The sequence below is a fragment of the Lampetra fluviatilis genome, chromosome 4 (genome assembly GCF_964198595.1).
Source record: "Lampetra fluviatilis chromosome 4, kcLamFluv1.1, whole genome shotgun sequence".
In the NCBI taxonomy this organism is placed as follows: Eukaryota; Metazoa; Chordata; class Hyperoartia; order Petromyzontiformes; family Petromyzontidae; genus Lampetra; species Lampetra fluviatilis.
The window spans coordinates 6,212,890-6,239,818 of NC_136278.1; the positions used below are offsets into that span (position 1 = coordinate 6,212,890).

At 46.3% G+C, this 26,929-nt stretch overlaps 2 protein-coding genes across 4 annotated transcripts in view; both read left to right on the forward strand.

Annotated features, from left to right (window-relative positions):
- Window positions 1–16,585, forward strand: part of C4H5orf24 (chromosome 4 C5orf24 homolog) — a 30,200-nt gene extending 13,615 nt beyond the window's left edge. For all 3 annotated transcript variants that reach the window (XM_078855458.1, XM_078855460.1, XM_078855459.1), the window contains 4 exons: window positions 34–218; window positions 12,599–12,838; window positions 13,662–13,832; window positions 14,765–16,585. In XM_078855458.1, the coding sequence (XP_078711584.1) occupies window positions 34–218; window positions 12,599–12,838; window positions 13,662–13,832; window positions 14,765–14,977 (809 nt within the window). In that variant the 3' untranslated portion in view covers window positions 14,978–16,585. The remainder of the gene's footprint in view (window positions 1–33; window positions 219–12,598; window positions 12,839–13,661; window positions 13,833–14,764) is intronic.
- An 8,998-nt stretch (window positions 16,586–25,583) lies between these two features.
- LOC144931523 (RING finger protein 24-like) overlaps window positions 25,584–26,929 on the forward strand; it is a 39,517-nt gene continuing 38,171 nt past the window's right edge. The window contains exon 1 of the mRNA XM_078855463.1: window positions 25,584–25,874. Coding sequence (XP_078711589.1) covers window positions 25,816–25,874 — 59 coding nt within the window. The 5' untranslated portion in view covers window positions 25,584–25,815. The remainder of the gene's footprint in view (window positions 25,875–26,929) is intronic.

Below are 26,929 nucleotides of genomic sequence, written 5' to 3' on the forward strand. Positions count from 1 at the left end.
ATCCCATGAATCCACACAACCATATTGCTCCAGGTGCAACGAGCTGGATAGATGCCCTGCAGCGCATCCCCCCTTGGCCTGATGCTGCCACCGCTGCCGCCGCCACCACCACCACTTCCACCACCGTCGCACTGCCCACAGCTACCGATGCTGTTGGTGTGAGGAAGGATGGCTCGCACCACCGATCAGAAGTATTTTTCTCCCATCGCCATGTCCAGGTGAGCTCCCACCCACTGTTCGCAAGCGCCATTTAATTGCCTGCACACGTTTTTGCGGTTGTGCTGTACAGTTCCCCCGATGCGTTTTCTAGTTGTACTGCACGTCCTTGTACACGAAGTCTGACGTTTTGTTCCATGCACTGGGAGCTTATTCAGGATTCAGACATCATGCCAAACACATATGACAGCATTCCTAAAGATACTGTATCCATGTATGTATGTAGAACTTATTTCCCACCATACGTAGCCAACCATGCTAATCAGAGGTGCATAAATGACTCTTGAACATACAGTAAAATCATAGAGATAAAAACCCACATTCAAATTTCGAGGTTCAAATATCATGAAAAAGATCGTCTTTGTAGAGTATTAATACTGTACAGTATTCATGTTACATGAAATAGAATGTGTGGTATAAGGAATCGTTAGCGCTTTGCTCAGTAACGCCAGGACAATGCAGGATGAGCACATTTGGGAATGTAGCTGTGTTAGTGGGAGAATAATCATGTAATGGGAATTTGAATCATGTGCTTACCATTTTTTTTACCTCTGTCCCCATGATGCATGCTTAGATGGGTTTCTGCCATCTAGCCAGAGCCTTGTTGGCTTACAAACTGGGCAGACGAGCATTTTCCTATTTTACAAATTGCTTCCTACCACAGAATGAATTTACAAATGCTGCACATTGTTTTGCTAGATAACATGATGCAGTGCCACAATTATTATTTACGTGAAACTGCACACACTGTGGTCAACAAGTTGATTTGTTATTGGAGGACCGAGTTATTTATTACTTTTGTGCCTGTGAAGATGAAGTCAATTTAATGTGTCTCCATCAAGTGATGGTTATAAACGTGCTCACTCACAATGCAAATGTTGCAAATCCACAAAGTTTTACAAGTCACAAGCAAGCCTGGGATACCTCAAAGGACACATACAGATATAAGAACATCATTTGGAGATATATGTTGTAACAAAAACAAACAACACACGTGGACTTCCATTTGATGTTGATTGAGGAGATATCAATCAATTGACAAATGCAGTGTCGTATTGACGCGTAAGGGGAAGGCCGATGATGAAATAACCAAATATGAGACGTCGTGATTAGAAGTAGGATAATTATGAGATTGAAATGATTGTCGGTGCACAGGAATCTACTCATCTGCATCAGCAGGATGCCTTTGTCCAGCAGTTGATTGAGAATGACTGCTCATGATGGTGCAATATTTTCTGCAAGTTTACTTCATGCACAGCACACGTGCACCTAAAGCAAACCTACGCACAACATTCAAATACATTGCACTGGTCACATTTTATTTGTGCTCCTACAATGTTGGACCATGCTTGAGAGTTCGTTTCACACAATTGAGATATTTAAAATGCAACCTCTAGGAGTAAACGATAATGCATTGAAATAAAGATGTATTTTTGTAGCCGGGCAGTGGTGGTACACACCTATAACCCAGTGGTGTTGAGGCGAGGGTTGGTGGATTACACAAATATTGTGAATCTCCCTTCCCGTGGCCATGGAGGTGTCACACCCTGGCTTGCCAGGCGAAGGCGGTACAACAAATGTGGACTCCACCTGTTCGGTCTGTATGGGATATAAAGTGTTTCTCCCCTCGCACACGAGGGTTTCTCTGAGTCCCCCAGTTTCCTCCCAGATGTAACACCTCAATGCAGTATTCCCTCATTATTTGTGAGGAATACGTTCATACATATGCGTTTAAATATCTGAAAATTATCTCATCACTTTCTCACCTCATATTCTCTCGCATCACATCCTCTCACATCACTCTATCTCTCTCAACATTTGATCTCTCTCAACACTGTATCTCTCTCATTGCAGTCGTGTAGAGGTCCATAATGCGATTCGTGGGGAGCCAAAATCGCGGATAGTAAGTTTGTGAAGAGGGATGGAATAGATTTGAAGCTTTCGTGACTGCAAGGATTCATATTCTTAGGTTTTTTCGGTAAAGTCACGTAGGTAACATTTTTTTTTTAATTAATAAAAGTAAAATAAAACAAATAAAAAATCACGACGTTTCGGAAGCAACACAAGCCTCCGTCTTCAGGTGGAACCGTCATTTACTTGATACAGCTGTCGTGGCTGTGATGGTTCCACCTGAAGACGGAGGCTTGTGTTGCTTCCGAAACGTCGTGATTTTTTATTTTGTTTTATTTTACCTTTATTAATAAAAAAATTTGTACCTACGTGACTTTACCGAAAAAACCTAAGAATAGGGATGGAATACTGTACTGTATATAGAAGGCCGCATATCTTGGCCAATGGTTGGCACCAGCCAACTGCCTGGCTGCCTTCTCCTTGTCTGTGGTTCCTCCTCGTTCCTCTTTGAGTCATTCTCTCTCTCTACGAGAGTGAGCAAATACCGTGCAGCACATTACAAAGTTGAAATTATTATTTCCGTTATATCACTAATAACTTAAAAATAGCTTTCCATTTTCAGCTGTATCGAGCGGTATAATTGAAAGTATTTGTTATTTTTAAATGTGAATTAACAATAATAGCGAAATTAAGGAAGAAATAAAAGAAGTATATATAGTGACATGAAGAAGATAACATAGTGAAATAAAAAAACAGTACTGTACGGTATTAATGGGAGTTAACACTTGTTAAAATAGTTGAGAAAGCACAGTTAAAAGCACACTTTAAAGATGGAAAAAAAACCAATAACTTTGACCTACAGAGCAAACCCCCCATGAAAAAAGGATAGCGCTGACAATGGTTATAAAACGTCATTATTTTTCATTACGAAAAGTAAGCAGAAAATAAACGAAATAAGATTGTGCATGCTGTACTCGACGGGTGCCATAGGAGAAATAGCTGAAGCCCTCACGAGACCTCGACACTTGCATTTTAGCTTCTGAACTTATTGCTGCCATGCGCAAGATTTGCACAGAACACAATTCATTAGTCAACAATTAAGAATAAAAAAAACACGTGCAGCTTACATTTAAGCAACACATGTATTATATAAGTACTTGGCATACAGAAAAATGTAGTTGAGAAGTCTAGAGATTGAATTTAAATTTAAAAAATTACACTGCGTGTACTGTAATTGTGAATCATTTGAAAAACCGAGAGGAGCCTATCATCCAATGATCAAAAAAAAACATAAAAGACCCAGATTAAACATTACAATAACACAAACAGCTAAAAATACGGAACACTAAATGCAAAAAACACCTAAAAATGCAATTCCGAAATTTTTAAACGCAGCCGAAAACCATTACACAAACCTGCAAATAAATATGCAGAACAAACACCCAGAAACATAAATTAAAACAACAAACAAATACAACAAAATATGTTCAATTATTGAGTAAAACATCGAGGTCGTTATCTAAAAGAGGGCTTAAGAACGTTGACATGAAGAAAAAGTTCTCTCATATAGCCTGTAATAGACTGGTGGGGCAAATGCTGTTAGCGAGCACCTATGAAGGCTGGCACGGTACACGAAGGAGTAGGTGGTCAACACCACGCCGGGCAGCCTTTGTCTCCCTAGTGGCGATGTTTAACACTATCGCACTAGCTGCTCATTTGAGGCCGAGTTGACCTAGGGGATGCTCAGGACCTGTTCAAATAATCGTCACTGGTGTTGGCCGTGAGCGGGAGTCGAACTCGGAGTATATTTTTGGACGATTTGTTTGCCTTTATACTTTGTACAAACTGTCGTGAGGTTTTTTTTATTGTTTGCTGTTGGTGTATGAAACGTTCTTACCCGCCTCTTACAGGATATGTTAAACAAAAAAAGAACTTTACAGCTCATCGGATTTCTCCAGTATAAATACTCTGCTGTTGTAGTGCAACACACACACACACCACAAAGATCCCCCTGTATAGCCTGAACAGACTGTTCGGCCAAGTGCTGTTAGCGAGCACCTACGAAGGCCAGAGGAGCACACGAGGGGGTGGGTGGCCAGCACCACGCCCGACCGCCTTTGTCTCCCCAGTCACGATGTTTACACACCGCACCAGGTGCTCATTTGAGGCTAAGTCGACCTAGGGGAGGCTCGAGGACCGGTTCAGCTAATCGTCACTGGTGTTGGCCGTGAGCGGGGTTCATAGCGCAGTGTAGCGCTAACCACTACACTACCGCTCCCCTCACACACACACACACCACCTACACTACACACACACCACCTACACCCCACACACACCCCTCCTACACCACCACACACACCACCTACACCACCACACACACACACACATCACCTACACACACCACTTACACTACACACACACCACCTACACTACACACACACACATCACCTACAACACACACATAACAACAACCGCTATTCACCCCTAAGTGGCGGTGACATCACCAAGACGCTTGTGCCTGGCTATGTGCACGTTGAGGCCACGTGAAGTGTCGAACGCCCGCTGGCAGGTCACGGGGCAGACCCAGGTGCCACGGGTCGACTGACTGAGATGACTGGCTGATGCACCACCTGTGCCCCCTACTGTGCCAACCGGTTGTGCTTTAGCCACCCGGCGCTCCGCTCGTTGTTGTGAGCGTCGCTCCTCCACCCTCCGTTGTTGGAGGGCGACAGCAGCGTCCTTCACAAGCCTCCTCCACAGAAGCCGATCTTGACAACGCTGGTACCAGTCATTGGCAAGTCCACTCAGCTCCACATCCTCCTGTACCACATAACTCCATCTCTTCTCTAGCCCGTGCCGCACCCATTTGGCCCCTCTATCCGGCCGAACAAAAGCTGTTTAGGCATGCGGTGGCTGGGCATGCGGGCTACGTGACCCAGCCAACGCAGCCTTGCCTGCCGGAGGAGCTCCCGATGGGACTTTGTCCAGATCTTTCAAGAATATGTGAGCTCCTCACACAATCCAGCCTGGTTAAACCCAGAATGGATCGTAGGCAGGCCAGCCTAAATGTTTCTAACTGGCGAAGATGTTCCATTAGGGGGGGTCCACGTTTCGCAAGCGTACAGAAGGGAGGGAATGACTGTGGCCGAGAAGACCTGAAGCTTCGTGCGGTGCGACAGACCAGGTAGCTTCCACACAGCGTTACGCAACCGATGAAAAGATAATGCCACTCGACTGATTCAGAGTGAGACCTCTGCTGTCAAACCGGAGCCGGTCATGAGCACACTGCCCAGGTATGGGAAACTCTCCACTCTCTCCACAACTGCCCTATCACCAATTGGGAGTTGTGGGGGTGGAGTGTCCGATGGTATAAAATACTCAGGCAGGTGCTTAGTTTTGGTGGGGCTGATGGTAAGTCCCCACCTCTTAGTGCTCCAGGTTCAGCAGCAGCGCCTCCAACTCCTCCTCTGAGTGAGCAGCAATTAGTAGATCATCGGCATACATAACATGGTTGAGCAATAGGGAGCCATCCCTTGACCGCACCCGGGCATCGATCAGCCTCCCATTATATCTGTACCAGATGGAAATTCCTCAGGTACAGCTATTGCAGGCCTCACGAACTACGTGGTCCAAATAGATGTTAAATAATGTGGGAGCCAGAGGACATCCTTGTCGCACCCCAAGGTGTACAGCGAATGGCTCCGACTCCCGGCCACGTAGTTTTACCTGGGCCCACTCACCATCATGGAGGTCCTTAATGATCGTGAGCAGAGGGTCAGGGACTCCGAAAGCACGAAGAACAATCCAGAGCCCAGGCCTACTGATGGTATCATCGGCCTTGACCAGGTCAATAAAACAAGAGATGTAGGTCTTGTTGGAATTCCCTACACCTCTGCTGTAGCAGACGGGACGTAAAATATGGCATCTGTGCAGGACCGCCCTTTCCTGAAACCATATTGAGGCTCCGCAAGCCACTCCTCAGCGTGCCTAGCAAGGCGATGTTGAATAATCCTTACCAGGACCTTTCCCGGGCAGTCTGTGCACAAACGCCACCCTTCCTCAGCATTTCACTTGGGAGATCATCTCTGCCCGGTGCCTTTCCTGGTCTCAGACTCTGGATCGCCTGTAATACTTCCTCAACAGATGGCACCTCAGCCAGCCACTCACAGGGGGTGAGTTCTTCAAATATTTGAGGCACCGCAGCCTCCGCAGGGTGGTCCCCACTTTGTCCCACGATGTTTCCCATCGAGGGATTTCCCCTCCCCCAGGACTTCACAGAAATGCTCAGCAAATCTGCAAACCTGTTCCTGGGGGTCAGAGATTGGATCACCGTTTTTCCCTTAATTATGGTAATAGGTGTGGTGATGCAGGTTACTTTTTTGATGGCGTTAAATAGGGATTTGTGATCGCGGGCCATTGAGGCAGACTCCATCTCCACAGCAACCCCCGCGACCACCTCGCATCCTTGCAGCGCCTCACGGCTCTCCGAACCTCCGAGCGAAGGCTGCGGTAAGCCTCCTCCTTCTCTGACGTGGGATGCTGTAGATTATTAGAGTGGGCCTGTTGCTTTTTCTCAACTATCCTGAATACCTCTTCTGTCAGCCAGGGTCTCTGGGGAGGTTTGGACCGCGTACCCAAAGCAGCCATTGCAGTTGCATGAGTCACAGTCATAAACCTCGCCCATTTACCCTCGACATCTGGAGGAGTGGAGGATGATGCCAATCCCAGCCGCAAGTGATGATGAAATTCTCGCTTGCAACTTTCATCAGCTAGCTGAAACCAGGCCACCTTACGTTGGAATGGGGTCTTGGGTGTACACCCACCACCGGAGTGGAAGAATGGCAGGCGCATCTTACAGATGACAAGTCGATAGTCAGAGGGCAGATCAGCTCTACGGTAGGTCCTGGTGTCAAGGACATGGGCCCGCATCCGCTGATCCATCACTATGTAGTCCAGCAGATGTTCTTGCCTGGACCCGGCATGCATCCATGATGTTGTATGGATGCGCCGATGCCTGAACAGCGTGTTGGTAATTACAAGCCCATGGGCTGCACAAAAATCTAACAGCCTCCTACCGTTGTTATTGAGCTGATTTGGCCCATGTCTTCCAATCACTCCAGACCAGGTGCCAGCATCATGACCAACTCGGGCATTGAAGTCACCCAACAAGATGACTTTATCCCGAGGGGCCACTTTAGCCAGCACCTGTGACAGGAGGTCATAGAAGCCATCGGACTCATCGGCCTTGCCTGCATCCCTCCACGGATGTTCGTCTTTGGTGAGTGCATAAGTAACCACAACCACCACTGCTCGCCTCCTGTTGATGGGAAGGTGCGCCCAAAGTATCCTGGGGCTTACAGCTTCCCACACCTACCGCCACGCTTCCACGCCCCCTTCAATCTTTTGTTCAGAAGAAGAGCCACTCCCTGTTATTTGGTAGTCTCCTGCCCCGAGTAGAGGACTGTCCACCTCCTGAATGCCACAGAGATCCAGGCGGTACCGGTCCAGCTCCCGACAGAGGAGTGGCAGCCTCTCCTCCGCAGTGAGCGTTCGAACATTCCATGTGGCCATCCGTAGTGGCTTTTTGTTATTTCTGGAGGAGCCCCAAGGTTAAAGATTCAATCTCCTGGCTCCACCAAATGGGGTTTGGCCAGGAGACGTCATAGATGCTTGTCCCCCCAGGGCCTCCGGCACAAGCTTATTAATTAGATATTTTAGACGTGGTTTAGTGGTAATTTATTGAAGGTGGAGGGATTACCAGCCACTCGCACCTGTCCAGTGGCTACAAATGCCCCTAGGGGAAAGGCCAATCGGAATTGGCCCTCCCCCCACGGCACTGTTCACGACAGCGTTGCCCGTCTAGCACCACGAGGAGGTAGAGGGTTGTTTTGCCGGACTTTTTACCACATACACCCCACCTACAAAGACAAAGACCCCACGAATCGCCTTAACAGACTGTAGGGGCAAGGAACAGTACACGAGGGGGTGGGTGGCCAGCGCCACGCCCGACCGCCTTTGTCTCCCCAGTGGCGATGTTTACACACCGCACCAGGTACTCATTTGAGACTGAGTCGACCTCACCTACACCACACACCCCACCTACCCCACACACCCCCCACCTACACCACCACACAAACCACCTACACCAATACACAAACCACCTACACCACCACACACACCACAAACAACCTACACCACACACACCACCGACACCACACACACACAACCTACACCACACACAACCCACAAAGACAAAGATCCCCCGTATAGCCTTAACAGAATGTAGGGGCAAGTGCTGCTAGCGAGCACCACTGAAGGCCGGAACGGTACACGAGGGGGTGGGTGGCCAGCACCACGCCCGACCGCCTTTGTCTCCCCAGTGGCGATGTTTATACACTGCACCAGGTACTCAATTTTTTGGCTGAGTCGACCTAGGGGAGGCCCAGAACCGGTTCAGATAATCATCACAGGTGTTGGCCGTGAGAGGGAATCGAACCCGGGTCGCCAGGTTCATAGCACAGCGCGCTAACCGCGACACCACCGCTCCCCACAGACACAATCCACACCACCTACACCACACACACACCACGTACAGCACACATACACCACCCACAGACCACCTACCCCACCCACACACCATCTGCACCACCCACGCACCACCTACACCGCACACACCACCTACACCACACGCACACACCACCAACACCGCATCCACACACCACCTACACACCACCGACACCACCCCTACACACACCACCTGGACCACAAACCTACACTACACACCACCTACACCGCACACACCACCTACACCACACGCACACACCACCAACACCGCATCCACACACCACCTACACACCACCGACACCACCCCTACACACACCACCTGGACCACAAACCTACACTACACACCACCTACACCACCCACACACACCACCTACACAAACCACCTACACCACCCACACACACACACCACCTACACACACCACCTACACCACCCACACACACACCACCTACACCACACACACCACCTACACCACCCACACACACCACCTATACACCACCTACACTATACACACCACCTACAACACAAACCTACACTACACACACCACCTACTCCACACACACACACCACCTCCACCACCCACACACACACCACCTACACCACACACACACCACCTACACTACACACACCTACCACCTACACCACACACCACCTACACCACACACCACACACACACCACCTACACCACCTACACTAAACCTACACCACACACCACCCACACACCACCTACACACCTACACCACCAACACCACACGCACACCACACACACCACCTACACACACCACCCACACACACACCACACACACACCACCCACACACCACCTACACACACCACCCACACACCACCTACACCACATACAGACCACCTACACTACACACACCACCCAAACACCACCCACACCACACACCACCCACACACCATCTACACACACCACCCACACACCACCTACATCACCCACACACACACACCTACACCACCCACACACCACCTACACCACACACACACCACCTACACTACACACACCACCCAAACACCACCCACACCACACACCACCCACACACCACCACCCACACACCACTCACACCACACACACACCACACACACACCACCTACACCACACACACACCACACACACACCCACCACCTACACCACCCACACACCATCCAAACCACACACCACCCTCACCACCCACACACACTGGAGGAGGGGGGGGAGACAACTCCACCACCGCCCCTCCTCCTCTGCCATTCCCCGCCCCCCACCGCCTCTCTCCCTCTCGCCCTCCCGCACTCCGCCGCTCTCGCTACCGAGGCTCGCACGCTTTGTAACCACTGCGGGGCACCCACCACACCCCCCTGTCTCTTCCCGGCGCCTTGTAAGAATCCCCAGGTAAATAGAGAATATATAAAAATATAAAGGAAGGGACAAAAAAAAGGCTTCTCCGGGAGGGGACGGTGAAGACGTTGAGAGAGAGAGAGGCAAAGTTGGGGGGGGGTGTGTGGGAGGAGGAGGGGGGGGGCAAAGCGAAACGAGAGAATTACCACAGGGACAGAGAGAGAAGACGAGGAGGTGGTGGTGGTGGGGTGGAGGAGGAGGAGAGGAAGACGTGGACGAGAGAGGGGGAGACACAGGAGAGGAGAGAGACTCCCCGCCTTGAGCTGCTGCTGCTGCTGCTTCACTCCCACGGCCTGGACACCGCGGCGCTCGCGTTTGTGTGTAGCCGCTTCACTCCTTCCCCTCCTCCTCCTTCCCCTCCTTCTTTTCCTCCTTCCCCACCCCACCACCACCTTCTCCTCTGCCCCCCACACACACATCCCCCCCCCACACCCTCTCGAGCACTGCCCGTGGCAGTGCTCGAGGACGCCACGCTAGGAGGTGGTTGCATTCGATAAGAGACGTGCAAGGAATGAGAGGACGGTACGGAGAGCTGCTGATGATGCTTCTGCTGATGCTTCTGATGATGATGCTGATGGTATCGTCACCATCGTCGGTGATGATGTTGGGGAGGCGGGCATCGTTAAGAGGGGGGCGTTGGTGGCGGACGGGGAAGGTGGAGACTACGTGCGGTTGCTGGTGGTGGTGGATTTTTTTTCCCTCTTTAATTATTATTATTACTCTTATTAGCAAAACGCATTTGCGGCCGATTTCATTGTCGTCCCCGTTGTTTTGTAATCACCCAACGTTGTAGTTGACGATCGCAAAGTCGTCGTCCGCCGCAAGCAAATCGCGGCCTCCTCGTCGAGGCCTCTGGGCCCGCGGTGCCTCGACTCGAGACGCGTAAATCATCGCACACCTCCTTGTTCGCGTGTGTTAAGGGGTTTGTCTCGGCAAAAAGTGCAGTTTCGGAAGACGTCGTTTGCCTCTGTGCCTCGGTCAGAACCCGTTTTGTGTGTTCCCCCCCCCGTGTGTTTCAATCGACGGGAATTGTCAAAATGAACGATTCGTGTGGAGGCGGCAACGCGGCGGAGGGTTTTTGTGTTTTTGGCGCGGGGCCTGTTGAAGGCCCCCCCTCGGCTTCGTCACTTTCATCGCGATTAGCGAGATTTAATGACCGACGGGGTGTTAAGGTAACGGCGATATTCAACAACGGAGCAGCAGAGTGCAAATGGACGACTTTTTAAATTATTAATGAATCAACTGAAGGTGGTTTTATTATTGAACGCGTTTCTTTAAAGCAGCGACACCCTGCGTCCGAGGCCTACGCTGGAGGTCGCACTCGTGTCGACTTGAGACTCTTTTGTGTTTGCTACGTTCTGTTATTTTTTTTACTGCATCTGCTAATTGCATTGAAGATTGTTATTCTTTTCTAGTGAGGCGATCAAAGTCATCTGTTCGTGACGGGTATTGCAGGAGGCGTGCTGGTAGCGATACGTGCATGGTTTATTCTGCTGTAATGTTCAGTACTGTACCGTGGAGCAACATATATGTAGCATTGGCAGGAAGTGCATTCAATGTGTTTCGTTTGCTTAGTCCTGGACACACGTGTTTTGAATGCTGCGTTAACGTGTTGCACTACTTGAGTATGTACTGTGTTGTATACATGGTATATGACGTTTATGGTTTCCGATAGCAAACGTGCACAAATCAATATCCTAATTCAGCACCGGCCTATAACATAAACTGCTGTATGCAAATGTTTCGGGCAATAACCCTTTAGAATGAAGGGCAATATATTAAATGTACACTTTAAAGGAAAGAACTCGTTCCCCTTAGTCGACCTCGTTGCCCAAAACGTGTAGTCCCTTGTAGCTTTTTGCTGGCTGGCAGGGTGAATGACTCACGTGATATTTAGATTTATGTCTTGTCGAGTGTTTACATTTATTGTAAAAATGTGGTCTGTAGTAGTTGGAGACGATTCTGCAACGTGCTCTTGCAGTGTACAATTTAGTTTTGAGTACACTGCATTATGCAACCTGCAATTCGTTTCAGTGTTACCAAGTCCACTGAACTATCGATGCGTGGCTTTGTACGCGACATCTCAACAAGGGTTTAAAAAAAAATCCAAGTTTATACAATTCGGATGCGTGCAGGAAGCGTAGTTGAAGTCACTGGTTCCAGATGGGCCGTGGTGGAGAGATGTTATCTCCCCAGCCTGGTACGCAAGAAGTCGTAGGTTCCATCCCGACCCTAACGCCTGTATATTTTGGAGTTTGCAAGTTCTCCCCGTGGTCGCGTGGATTTTTCTCCGGGTCCTCCGATTTTCCCCTCCACATTTTGAAACAACATGCGTTGAGAGTACTGTATTTGGCTGCTATACATTTTTCCCCGCATGATAAACCACTTAGTTGAACTATCATTTGTGGCAAGGAAACTTCTGAAGAAAAAGCTATATAGCTCAGTGGGCCTTACCTGGTTAAATAAATGTTTAGCCTGTTTACAATAACGTATTCATCTCCACTCGTGTTTCTCTCCCACTTTGCCAAACCCTTGCTGCCCTCCCCCCCCAACACCTGAAAACGTGATATAGATGGCGGGGTTCCTGGGGGACTTTGGCCTAGAGAATGGGTCCCGGCTGTCGGTGCCGGAGCAGGTCGGGTTGATGGCTGCCAGCGCTTACCAACCAGAGAACGGGGACTTTGGTCTAATGCCACCGCCGCCATCGCTGCTTCAGCAACATCACCAACACCAGCCACAGCCACAGACTCCACTTGGGAAAAAGGCTCGCACTCCTAAGAAGTCTACATCTCCCACAGCCACACCCAAGCAAGTGGTCACCCTTCTTTTTAAATCCTTTATATTAAGTTCACTTGCTTGCTTGCTTACTTACGACCGTGCAAATCTTTCGGTCGTGTTTTATCCCACTTCCCGTGATCCAATCGAGCTGACATTTTCCACACAGACTCATTGTGCGTGACAATTAATTTTCGTGAAATTTTTTTCCCAAAATTTGACACTTTTTAGGGAAAAAAAATGATATTTAATTACCAATTGCTTAATGGTGGCAGGCAATCATCTCACCCATAGGTGGCAGCCATCTCAAGCCAGAGGACGAGAGGACTCCAGCCGCCACGCATATAAAGGATTTATAGTGAAAAACTTTGTTTTTACGGGTTAATTTTTTTGTTTGTGTATATGCCCTTGACGGGTTTACTGTATTTGGCTCGAAAAAGTGTGGCTTACAAAAGAGATACTGGACCTCCATGGCGATTCTTAGTGAAAGCTTAGAATTGATTTCGTTTTCAATTAAAAGTGTGCTTTACATTGCGAGGTATTTAGCAAGAAGCTCTTCGAAATAATGAGTGATTCGTGTAATTGATCAGCTGGCTATGTAGCCATGACTTTTGTCAAAGGGCTGTTAAAATTACGGGTGTGAAAGGGTAATTTGGGAAACCTAAATGTAGATTAACCCAAATATAATTGAAAAAGGCAGTGCAAATATATGAATTAAGATGCTGATGGTATTCTACCTTGAATCTTTGAGTAGAAAATACATAAAGCATTACTTTCCAGGAAGTAAATAGAAGCCATGGTCTTGCCAATGCAATATGCCACAAGGTATGAACTGGGTTTGTTATTTGTTAACCAGAAAGCGAGGCCGTCCTGCCGGCACCACCAAAGCTGCGGGCTTTAGGACAAGCACAGGACGCCCACCTGGCACCACCAAGGCAGCAGGCTACAGAACCAGCACTGGACGCCCACCTGGCACCACCAAGGCTGCCGGATACAGGACCAGCCCTGGACGACCTCCGCATCATCACTTGGTACATGTTGCCATATTCATCTAGCTATGAATAATCTAGAGTTAAACTATCCTGGTTGTAGATGAGCCATGCTCATTTTCAGCTTTTAAACACACACACACACTGGTGTAATTAGTTATGTTTCTTGTCTGGGAGTCCGTGAATCAGTTGACCAGTAAACGGATTACCTTAAGCTATTAAAACAGATTATACATTCAACGTCTTCAACCCCATTCTACATAGGTAAACAATACATTTGTTCAAAAAGCATAATTGTACATGTTTCATACCAACTGGGACACTTGACTGTATTGGCCCGAGGAATGTTCTGCTGCCATGACACTCAAGTAGCTCTTTAACACGAGAGGTCTCCCATGTAAAGAAAATGTGAATATAGATAGGCTCTTACATAGTCAAATTTGGTTCTGTTTTAGAAGTTCCAATTGCCAAGAGCGCTACAAGTAACAATGCTGATAAATATGTATTGTTTGTATGGGCCAGAGCTCATTTAACATATCACAACTAGAATATTGTTGCAATGTTTAGAGTTGTACGGTTGTTTTTTTCTACAATTAAGTAGTGTGTACCCTATTTTGTACCTAGTCAACCTTGCAAACTGACTGGTTTCATTAGCCCCCCACCAAGTTAAAAATTAATTGCACTGAAATATGTCTATGTTCCTCACCTTCACGAATCTGCACTGTGATCAACATGGGTATATATGGCGAAATAACCCCCAGAACCAACATTGCAAGGGGGAGGCTCTTCATCAAGCAGTTTAACAAAGGCTGTTGCACATGTACGTTATCATATGTAATTTTACCTATTTAAATCGTGGGTTATATAATGCATTTTCCAACAATTTGTGAGTCCTGTTTGTGTAGAACGTTTTTCTTGGAATGGTATGTGCTTACTTTGCGGTCGGGTCACCCGGGTTGTGTTGTGTTGTGCAGCATGTGAAGGGATCTCCGGCCCGTGGAGGGGCACAGGGCCCAGTACGGGCATCTCCTCAACTCAAGGAGCAGCACGGATCGGCGGAAGGGCTGTGGCACGCCAGCTCGGAGGCGGTTGCTGAAGCTGTGAGGGCGGTGACGGCACACGGACAGAGCGGGGAGCTGTCACAAGCGATGGGGCACCGGTGCTTTGGTTTAGGGGAACAGAGTTAACCCTTTTAACGACAGCACTCTTTTTAATTTTGAGAATGATGCTTCGGGTAAGTGTCCATTTTGGGGAACAAAAAAATGTTTGACTGGCATCTGCAAGATATATATTGATTTAATTTGGATACATTTGTGTGTTACTGTAATATTTTAATGATCTGTTGGGTTGTTGCTTATCTTTAGGTAAAGAAATGTCGATAAAAGGGTTACAAACAGCACAGTTCAAGGTTATGTTGAGTTTGGCAATGCCCAAGTAAAAAAAGCAACTCACAAATATTTACCGAGAGTATTTTCTTTTAAAAACATTCTAGGTAAACCACTTCTGACAAATCTTCGTTCAGGGTTTGCCTGATTAATGTTTCCTTGGACTGTGCTGGTACAGTAGTTGAACCAAATATTAAGTTACTGTAATATCAAAAAAGATATGTCCATATTTATACTGCAGATGTTGATCCGTGTGGTCTTATACAATTGCTAACATTACACCAAATGACATGCAATAAACGTAGCAAAATTGTTTCCTTCAACGGTGAATACGCTTCTAATGCCAACTGCTGTATTATCAAAAATTAAGTTGCTGAAACTTATAAGATACATAAATTTGGATTTTGTAAAACTTTAATTGCTTTTCAGATAGTCTATTAAGTCTAATGAATCATTAAAAAAATGACCATATTATGCTGTTTAACCGTTAGATCTGACTTGTGCTTTTTGGTGGTATTTTAGCCCCAGCTTCCTATTGTCAGTTGTACAGCTTTGCAGGGCATATACACACTTACCATGATTTGAATAGCTTTTATTAATGTCACGTCAATCGAAAAGGTCAGTCTTTTGGTGTAGCTCTCTTCGTCATCGTACGTGCCCCTTCACACTTGGTGTGCAGAGTGCAGCCTTCCTACTAGGATCATGTTAACCACATCACCGTTTGAGAAGTGCTTGTATAAAAACTGCCGTAGTTACCAGTAGAATGCTCGCAGGCACTTTGCCACATTTTTTAGACGTAAAATGTCCATTCTATATGCTTTTATCTTTGTGTATCCATTGTGGTGTACTGTATGCTGTATTTTGTAGTTGCAAATCAAATATAAAAGTGCTTTTTTCCACGTTTAGTATATCTGAAATCACAATTAACATGCAGCTGACGTCTATAAAACGGATGCGTATGGGCTACTTGGTCACGATTATTGATTTGCATTGATACATAATAATTGTCATTGGCATTTCATATACAGTATGTACACAACTAATTCCACTGGCCAGCAATTAATCTCTTGCAGTCACGAAAAACTCATGTATACATTGCATGCGTTACACAACATGTTTACGCTTTTAATAAAACATGCAGGTATTTGTTTCCGTAATTGAAGCATTTTCCGTTTTTTTTGCTGTGTGGTGGTACATTTGGGAAGAGCAATTCACCTGCGGTATTCGATGAGACGAGTATAATTGTAAATGTGTGATTGTCAGGAATGCATGCAAAATCCTATTAGGTCGCTTAACCCTCTATTAAATGCTTGGCAAAGCACGAGTGTATATTTTTCACATTTCCACTTTAGTGAGCTACGTTGCGTGTACTGGTATTTTCTTACGTTGTTAATAAAAAAAAATCTTCAATTGGGTTTTTATCTCTATTTGTAAAAGGTCTAATGTGGGTAGCAGATTATGCGCACATCATTAGTCGCTCGCGGTTCCACGCGCGCGCAGCGCCGAAGCTGTTGCACTTTGTTTATCAAATCCCATTACAAAAAGGAACCAGGATGGTCGGTTTCAATTTGCTCCGGCAGATGGCGCTCAATACACGTGTGACAATTGTCCCACGGCATTGACTCGATAAATTGTGTCGCGTCGCTGGAACGAGAAGAATTGCATTTTACTAAATACATGCTACGTCCAGTGGGATTTTAAATGCTGACATGAACTAGATAGCTTTGATGATATTTCTGCACATTTAATAAGACGCATAATTCAAAACCTTGCCATCAAGCCTTCATTCTCGCCATTAAGACCCATGTGGTACACATTCAGTGATAATTGGGTATTTTAGGGGGGGGGAAACTTGCTGTGCACCTTATTAACCGTTTGCATAATTTAAAATAGAAAAGTGCAGCGTACTTAAATCTACCCACATCAAAGCCCCGACCTTAAAGATGTCACTTCAAATAAAACGGGACATTCTGGCATTCCCATTTTAAAGCCCCAATGCACATCAATGTGGGCGCCGTGATGTGATGCAGGAATATAACATTCTTAAGTTTGAAGTATCGTCAAAGCGTAAGACCCGCATGATGCGGGGAAGCGCTCATCCAGCAGTGGAAGGGCTGCACGTTTACGGAAGTGTCAATGTTTTTTTTTTAAATACACATTTTATTCGAGAAGAGGAAACAATTCGTCGATTAATATCAACACTCTTATGTTACATATAGGGATGATCTATGCCGCAAATAAGGGCCATTGCTAGAAACGTCGACGATTATTGTTTGCTTTTCTGGACAGTGTTGGGTTTAAAAAAAAGTGTATTTCGGTTCATTGAGTGAATGTAACACTAAATAACAGAATCAAAACAAAGATACGTTTTTTTTTAAATGGAACCCTCGGTACAGAATCGTAACAAATGAATCAAATAGACGTCGTGAGGGTATGAACAGGATCGCCATTACACAGCAGCTCTCTCACATAGCTCAAACAAAACACGGAATTGTACATCGTAGCTGACATCTGTCCAAGTCGATAAAAATTCACCAACATGACGTGCCAGACGTCTGTCTGTGCTTAGGGCGTCCAAGAGATTGTATGTATATAAATACATCAACATCACGCAAGCACAAACCCAGTACGGCGTATGAATTCTTCTTCAGGGGTGATGTTTATTCACACAAGAGCCGCGTCGATCATGCTCGTTGGTGAAGGCGTTGGAGCATAGTACAGTGCAACAATAGATATTGCTACACTGCCCTCTGTTGACAACGTAACCATGATAATTGTTTTTTTACTCTTCTATCTGGCAACAACACTGACACCTTATTTTTACAAGGAGTCATGTTTGCATAGACCACAATACCTGCAGCCATAATGCAAACAAAAAACATAACTCTGATAATATATGCACTGTCCTTGAAGTTGATTTGCTCACACCCGAGACAGCTTTTCTTAGAGCCTAGTCTCACATGGGTTGGACCAGATGACGCCAAAAGGCGCACAACTCAAAAGACAATGTACCATCAGAGTATGAGAGCTCGGGGTAAGCATTTACACCATTGGAACCTCATTTGCCAGTAAAAAATTGTTGCCAGATAGAAGGGTAAAAAAACAATTATCATATTTTTTACTGGCAAATGAGGTTCAAATAACGTAACCATGTGCAAGCTATCCCACGTCTCCTGTTTTTGTTCGTAGTGGTTGTCCATTCAGGCACTATCCAGGGATGAGCCGGTCTGGCTACCGAGATGTGGTGAGATTGGGTGTATTCCTGGTGATGTGGTCGTATGCCGATGTTCATTACATTGGGTGGTATCGCGTTAAAAATATATGTTCCTGTATATTCCGCATACAAATGTAAATTAACGTGATTCCGTTTGTATGATGAATACGGTTCTATAAACTGCAGCTATTCGATTGAATAATAGAGCATAATTTGTATGTATGTTGAACTTCTTTAGCACCGTACGTAGCCAACCGTGCTAATCGAACGTGCGAGGAAGGACAACAAACAACACAACCAGCAGTTCTAAACATCGTGCTGAATGCGGCAGCCTCGAGCTTTGCTGCTGAAGTGATGCGAACCCATTCCGTACAACGTAATCGAAAAACGTAGCAGCGTTTCTTCATATAAACAGGGGCATGAGAGCTCTAGCAAGGAAGCATGATGGAAACAAATCATATCGTATCGTTTTATTTAGCGTATCATAATCATCACCAGCCATCTATCTGTACGAATCCCTTCCTTGTTGCACATCCCTGTACCTCTCGCGCAACTGGAGTTTTCTCCGGGAGCTCTGGTTTCCTCCCAATTGAATATGTAAACATTTGTTAATGAAAAAACAACAATATAGGGCCGGTCATAAAAAAATGTTCCACGACTCAGCAGGACTCTGGATAAATAAATAAATGACTCACAGAGCTCCCGTACATCGGGGGTGAGCTTTAGAACAAGAATGCACGATATGAACTAACAAAACTAAACTATTTTACTTTACCAGGCAAGGTCCACCACTGAGCTATATAGGCATTTTTCAGAAGCGGCCTGGTCACAAATGATAGCTGAACGAAGTGGCTTATAACGTGGAAATATTTGACAGCCATATACCCTAAACGCGTGATGTTGATTCTAAATGTGGAGAAAAATCCATGCGCGAGAGATATTGCGAATTCGTAATGTACAGGCATCAGGCTCGGGATGTAACCCACGACCTCCTGTATACCACGCGAGGTAGTTAACATCTCGCCGCCGTTGCGCCCATATTTAAGCAGATCGTATCGTTATTTCAGATTCTTTAGAAAATAAATAAATAAACTAACGACGTTTCTATCTACGTGACTTTACCGAAAGAACGAAAGAATATGAATTCCAGCAGTCACGAAAGTTTTAAATTAAAATCGTATCAATCTTGATTTGAAGCGTTCGTGACTACAGGAATCCATACTCTTTGGTTCTTTCGGTAAAGTCAAGTAGGTAGAAAAATAATAGATCACGACGTTTCGATCGCAACACAAGCAACCGTCATCAGGTGGGACAACCACAGCAAGAAAAAACCGCTAAAGTAGAGTACAAAATAGTATCGTTATTGTTTGACGATAAACGTCATATTCAAGGTTGTGTGTTTTTACATTGTCTCTGACCTTGGCGTTTTGTTTACCTCCGGTTACCCAGCTGCCCATTGCAGATACTCCACGGTGTCACGTACTGGCAACAATGTTCAGAAGAATTCAATGAATTACGGGCTCTCGCACAACGAGCATTACAACTCGGCTTCAATCCGCAAAGCGTCCCAGCACATCTCTCGTCAGCAGATAACCTCTCCCCGCGTTGTACACACGCAGGATATGGCTTCTTAATTGGTCATTGGGCCATTGGCCCAAACATAGCTTATCGGGACTCACCCAGGGTAACAGACGCGAACAATATTTTCATAAAGCGTCATCTCTGAAAATTACAAATACGTACTTTAGCAAGGTCACTGTGTTAGTGTGTGATAGAAATGACCTTAAATAATGGTATCTTGGTGTGTTTGACGGACAAACCAGTATTGTTTTGGGCACGAAACAACGAATGAGATATGGAAACTCAACGGAATATGAAAGGAAACAGGAAGTATTTCCACGTAGTTGACGACGTACGGCGCCAAAGAAGTTCAACATACTTACAAGTACTGTATGTCCACAGAACAATTAAATACGTACACTTAAACTCATTCTGCCCACGGAGGACACGAGTAGCAGGCCCACACCGGGTGGTACCGACAAGGCCCCCACTTTGGCTCGTGGGCTAAATTTCAGCCTCGTACAGCAAAGTCATTACAGTGAACGCATTCTTTGTGGAAGCGTTGGGGGTGCAAAAGCATTCGGTTCTTTCCGTCTCGAATGTGTCTGCACCGGGCACACCGCATTCGATACAAACAGCGTCTCCTCCCTTTGGCTGCGATTATTACAATTCGCGTGCCACCTTCCAATGTTCCAGGCGACCCGCAAAATTATTTGGTGATAATTTTAGCAATCATAGCCCCGAAGTTGTATTCATTGGGATGTTTAACTTGGGAAATATTCCTCTGTGGCGAAAGCTACTTAGCACGTACCCTCTTCCCGGTCCGCACATAGCATATTCAGTGATATATTAAGCCATGGTGAGGGTATTTACATCAAACCAATGCAGAAATACTTATCCACCGGCACACCATATCGAGTATGCCTCTCGCTATGGCTGAGGTTAGTAGTATCACCTCCAAGCCTACCAGCGACCCGGGAAATATTCACCCATCCCTGGTTGTAAACAATGCGATTTATAATGAGTCGCTAATTTCTGGGTAATATACAACAATACGCAAGCCACATCCAGTACTGTAAACAGCTCGCTGTGGCTTCCGCAAATGCCGGATTATCCTAGTAGCAAAAGTAGCTACATATGCTACGGGCACCGCACTTTCAAGCTATCAATTCCGGTTCAGTGATTCTGCACTTGCTATATCACTATAGTACTATACTGCCTTCAACTTTTATGAACGACTGGGTGTTTAAGGTTAGCGATTTGTCGTATTATCTGGCTGTATAGCAAATACTAAAATTAAATTACTTTACTGTGCAAGTAAAACATTTGTGTTTTAATATGTACGTGTTTCTTTTTACTTAGGACCCCTATATGCTACATGCCCCGCACTCGCTTAATCCGGCACTGGCTGCGGCTACTTATCACCATAGGTGGGACAAAGTCATTGTTATGCAAGTCCAAGTCGAGTCGCAAGTCATCAAATTCATGACTCGAGTCTGACTCGAGTCCAAGTCACATGACTCGAGTCCACATCTCATAGGTGGGACAAAGTCATTGTTATGCAAGTCCAAGTCGAGTCGCAAGTCATCAAATTCATGACTCGAGTCTGACTCGAGTCCAAGTCACATGACTCGAGTCCACATCTCATAGGTGGGACAAAGTCATTGTTATGCAAGTCCAAGTCGAGTCGCAAGTCATCAAATTCATGACTCGAGTCTGACTCGAGTCTAAGTCACATGACTCGAGTCCACACCTCTGCTTATCACGTGCCACTTCCCCGGTAAACATTAAAACAAATGAGCGGCCACCCTCCCAGTAAACATGCGACGTTGGGCCAACGTTCGCAATGTAGTTGGAAACGATTGCATGTTCAGTGGCCACCCACCGCTGCTCACACCCTGGTCCCGAGAAGCCAGACAGGGGGAGAATGAAGCAAATATGCTCAGACGCAATTGCGCCTCGCCACTCGCTGCTGCCACTGTTCCCACGAGGATTGAGGTGGTTAACGTCGACTGCACTTGACGTACGTTTTCTTTTTACCAACGCAGGCGATATAGTTCGCGGACAGACGTAAATAGTAGTTTTACGATGAGAGCGTTGCCACCAAAAGCGTTGCTTTCGCGACGAAGTTTCCCGGCCTTAAGCAATCCGCACTGACCAGCGTGTTGCCGTATGGTGAAAGAGACCCCATCTCCCTCGCCTTGCAAGGTGCGGGGAGGCCTTAATCCAGCAGTTGATTGATAAACGGCAGGACATGTTGACACAAATACCTAATTTGACACAAATCATTGCATACGTTGTAATAAAAGTGTGCACGGTTGGCTACGTACGGTGCGAAATTAGTTCAACATTGCAGGGCGGCCCAGATGTCTTATGACCCCAATTTTAGCATCTTAAAACTTCATATTTTGAAAGTAATGTTAATATAACCAGACATGAATATGGAAATATTTTTTTTACGGGTCAATGAATTGTGAGTCACAAGGCATGTGAACCACCTTGTGCATATGCGTATATTTGGCTCTGGCTAAGTAATACTAACGTTCCAACCCGTAACGCAAGACGAACTGTAACCACATTTTACCGTGCCTTATCTCCATGGATAAGCTTGAATTGCACTACAGTACTTACATAAGCGAGTACTTCATCCGTGCTGCGACGAAGAGACGGGGGAGGGCTGGGGTCCTCCCTCTCCAGAGAATGATGAAGATCAAATCGTACAGCCAGCGAGACGGCGGCGGAACAAGCAACCCACGTGTATTATAATCACCCCCGACGCACTAATATACATAATGCAACAACAACTAACATCACGCACCGAACAAGCGATGGCACAATTGTAAGCCTCTTCTCGGAGGCCAAGGGAACTACGTTACTTAAACGTCCAACGCACATGCAAACAAACGGGTTTATTGGGAACGTGTCCAGGAGAGAGATAACGTACACCCTGCCTCCACTCTCCCTTGATAAACCCGTTTACCTGGTAAGAAAAAAAATATATAATGACTGCAATGCATTGCATAGCAATGGGTATTCATGATTGCTGAGGTCTGGCCGATGGGATTTTAGAAGACGTTCCGGAAAGTAAGACGCGCTCCAAGGTTGTGCCCATTGGCAATAAATTTACATGAAGACAAAGATCCCCCCCGTATAGCCTGAACAAGTGCTGTTAAGTATGTGGGTGGCCAGCACCACGCCCGGCCGCCTTTGTCTCCCCAGTGCCAATGCATACACATCGCACCTGTGGCTGAGTCGACCTAGGGGTGGCTCAGGACCGATTCAGATAAGCGTCACTGGTCGAACTCGCGTCGACAGGTTCGTTGCGCAGAGCGCTAACCCTTGGCACTACCGCTCCCCGCTCAAACCACACGCACGCTCATTTAACACGGGTAAAGCTCAGAGGAGGGTCGTGCAAACACAGTGTACAAATACTACTCTGAAGACGTTTATTTTAGGCTACATATTTAAACAGATTTTTCCTAAATATCCACGGATACTCAGTTCGTCAACTTGATTTCATAGCGTAACTGAACATGCTTTGAGTCAATTAAAATTGAACACGATATGTATTTACAGATTAAATTGCCTATCAAGGGAGAGAATGGATTGTAATTTGGAGATGCATTTATCGGTATCCGTCTGACCGATAATGGTCTACAGAGGCGGCTATGCACGATCACGGCCTATTTAAATGTTATTATCGATACCTATTCCCGAATAATGCATTAATCATGGACAGGCCTACGAAGACAATTGTTCTTTTGTCACGGAGATCGGGGAGATTAGATCGACTATAGGAGTGCAACGTTGGAAACCAATTCGTTTGCATGACGGAGGTGCAATGGGATTCCTTTAGCCTTTGTCTGATTCTCTTTCATGTTCGATGCTCCTGACTTATTTATGAATATATATTCCGACCTTGTAATTCTTAAAACAAGCTATAACATTTCTCCCTCGGATCATATCAACTAACATGGTTTTCTTACCTCTGTGTGTCTGTGTCTCTCTCTCTGCGTGTCTCTCTCTCTGTCTCTGTGTTTGTCTTTCTGTGTGTCTCTCTCTGTCTCTCTCTCTGTCTCTCTCTCTGTGTATGCGTCTCTCTTCGTGTCTGTGTTGTCTCTCTCCGAGCTTGCATTCATTTACACCTGATGACGGTTGCTTGTGTCGCAATCGAAACGTCGTATTCTATTATTTATTTTATTTCTACGTGACCTTACCGAAAAAACCAAAGAGTAATTCCTGCACTTACGAAAGCTTCAAATCAAGTTTCTTTTCCAAGTTTGTAATATCTACATCGGATCTCGCGGTGGTTGGCGCACTGCGCTATGAACTCGGACTCCCGGGTTCAAATCGGACCGCGGTGATCGACATCTGTACCTCTCCTGTCCCATTACCCCAGAACGACCCCTTCACCAGCCAGCCCCCAGCAGCGTGGTGTGCATGGAGAGGCCGCAGTGGATTTACAAAAGGGCTACATTTACATCCCGGGTCGTAACTTATCTCTCAATCTTCATTACACTCACCCCATTTAGTCTAGACTCTGTAAGTGGGTTAACTCTTTGGTATGTTTTGCGTAATTGTTTGAGAAGCGGCGTTTCCATTGTCTCCGATCTTTATCGAACAAATGGAGCGCCTTTGGCTGTGGGCGCCTGAGTCAGACGCGACAGGGGAGAGGAGTGCTTGTTGCAAATGAGGGTCCTCGATTCCATGCCTCTTTTGAGGCGGACAAAAACTCGCCGCGTGACTCATCGCTGCATCACGATGGCTTGCAGGCTTTTCACGTGAACGGGATTTACATCGATCTCTAAGCACGTTGTCGTAGCGGGCAATGCACGCTGACTCAAGCACGCGTTCTTCTCTCGGACAAATTGTCATTTTGTGTTTCATTAATCGCAGTTTCTTGGAAGGATTACTCTCGGCCGCCGCCTCCGCCTTTAATAATTGCCCTAGGTATGTGTATATATGTGTACGATTATGTGTTTTTTTAGTTGTCTCTCCAGCAGATAGTTTCAATTGTTTAGTTAACTTTTTTTCGAATCAGTGTGTATTACCTGCTATGGCATGGATCAGAAACCATGAGCATTGAGAACACGGATCAAAAGCTGTAAAGTGTTGTGATGCTGCTTTGTCAGTGGTGCACGCAAGCCCTCATAACAAAAATGCAACACATTTGTCAACAGCAGCGATCGATAAAGAAGCGTCATTTCCCCAAACGGAACTCCTATTGTTGTGTGTTCTTCTTTAAGGGCACCGATGTTAATATCATGCGCCTTTGTTATTCGTTCTGGATATTACATTGCCTTAATGTACGTTGAGTTGTCTTCATCCAATGAATAAATACGAATTCATAATTAATTGTTTAGTCTTGAAGTCTGCATCCTGCTGTTAGTTGTAATGCTAATGCACACAGAGGCGTGCAAGTCAGCTCCACGCCCTTTACTGCTGAACAACGCGAGTTTTCGGGAGGGCGGGTGAGTGGTATTGTTTCTCTTGGCAAACATAGTTTAGTGCATGCGTTAATCACATCACGTGGGCCACTGACTCGTGTGCTAGTTAGTTGCCTGCAGAGGAAGTGGACGGTAGTTGTCTATTTTTGGGGCGGAGTAGGGGGTCGGCTCGAGAGAGGATCTGGGTATATAACCCCTCTCGCAAGCAGAGGCGCTCACACCCGCCCGCACGCGTCTTCTGTCGGGGGCAAGCGAGGCACTCAAGAAGAAGCCGTCTTTCCTCCTGCGCGCTCTGTTAGCGTTGTATATCGTACGCATCTACACGTACAGCTCCCTCCGAGAGGACCTCACCTTTGCTGCTCCGTCCGTCTCGAAACTAGCGTAGGTCATACACTCGTCTGTCTGTCTGTCTCTATTTTATGCCACGTAAATTAATCTCCACGACAGCGCCAGTGAGTGACCAAGTCAACAAAATGATGTACGTATTTATGCAACACGCGCACAATCTGTTTTTGGTTTGGATGTGAACATTGTTTATGTGTGTGTGTGCGTTGTAAATAAGTGCAATACGGTGGTGGCTATGCACACCTGTGATCCTGCCCTCTGTAGGCGACTGTTGGTGGATGTCAACGTTACCGTACCGTGCCTCGCCAGGAGAATTGCGGTAGCGCAAAGCGCGGACCTAGAGCGTCTGTCCCTGCTTTGTGGGATGCAGTAGGGGTCCGCCAACAAAAATAACAAGGGAGGCAATTGTTTTGTTTCGAATTCGGTATAACAAGAAAACCCTGTGCTATTTCAAGAGCCGCAATGCACGCGAATACGAGCCGGTGTCACCGGTCCTTAATGAATAACGTAACGAAGCCAGTCGTTAAACAGCCACCGCATGCGGCTCCGAAGCCTCAGGTTTGCCGATTTATGGTTTAGACTTTAGAGTGTTGCCCCCCCCCCATGCCTCGCACGGACGGATTCCTCCCACACGTTATATAACGCTAATTATTTGGCGAAAGCATGCGGCTCTTGAAGGACTGCAGTGCGGCTCTTGAAATTCGAAACGAAATGGCTTTTTACCCTTTGGTTCTTTCGGTAAAGTCACGCAGGTAGACAAAAATTGAGTCGTATGTTACCGAGCCCTGCCCATGGTAAACTGGACTTCCATGGTAAACCTGGACATCCATGGTAAACCTGGATTTCCACGGGTTACCCATGGTAAACTGGACTTCCATGGTAAACTGGACTTTCATGGTAAACCTGGATTTCCATGGGTTACCCATGGTAAACTGGACTTCCATGGGTTACCCATGGTAAACTGGACTTCCATGGTAAACCTGGACTTCATGGTAAACTGGACTTCCATGGTAAACTGCACTTCCATGGTGGAAGTCCAGGTTTACCATGGGTAACCTGCGACTTTTTCGTGACGTTATTTATTAAGGGCCACCGTCTCGTATTCACGAATTCGAAATAAAAATGTCTCCGCTTGTTCATTTAGTTACCGACCCCTGGGCTAAAGCATCTTAACATAGACATGCACTC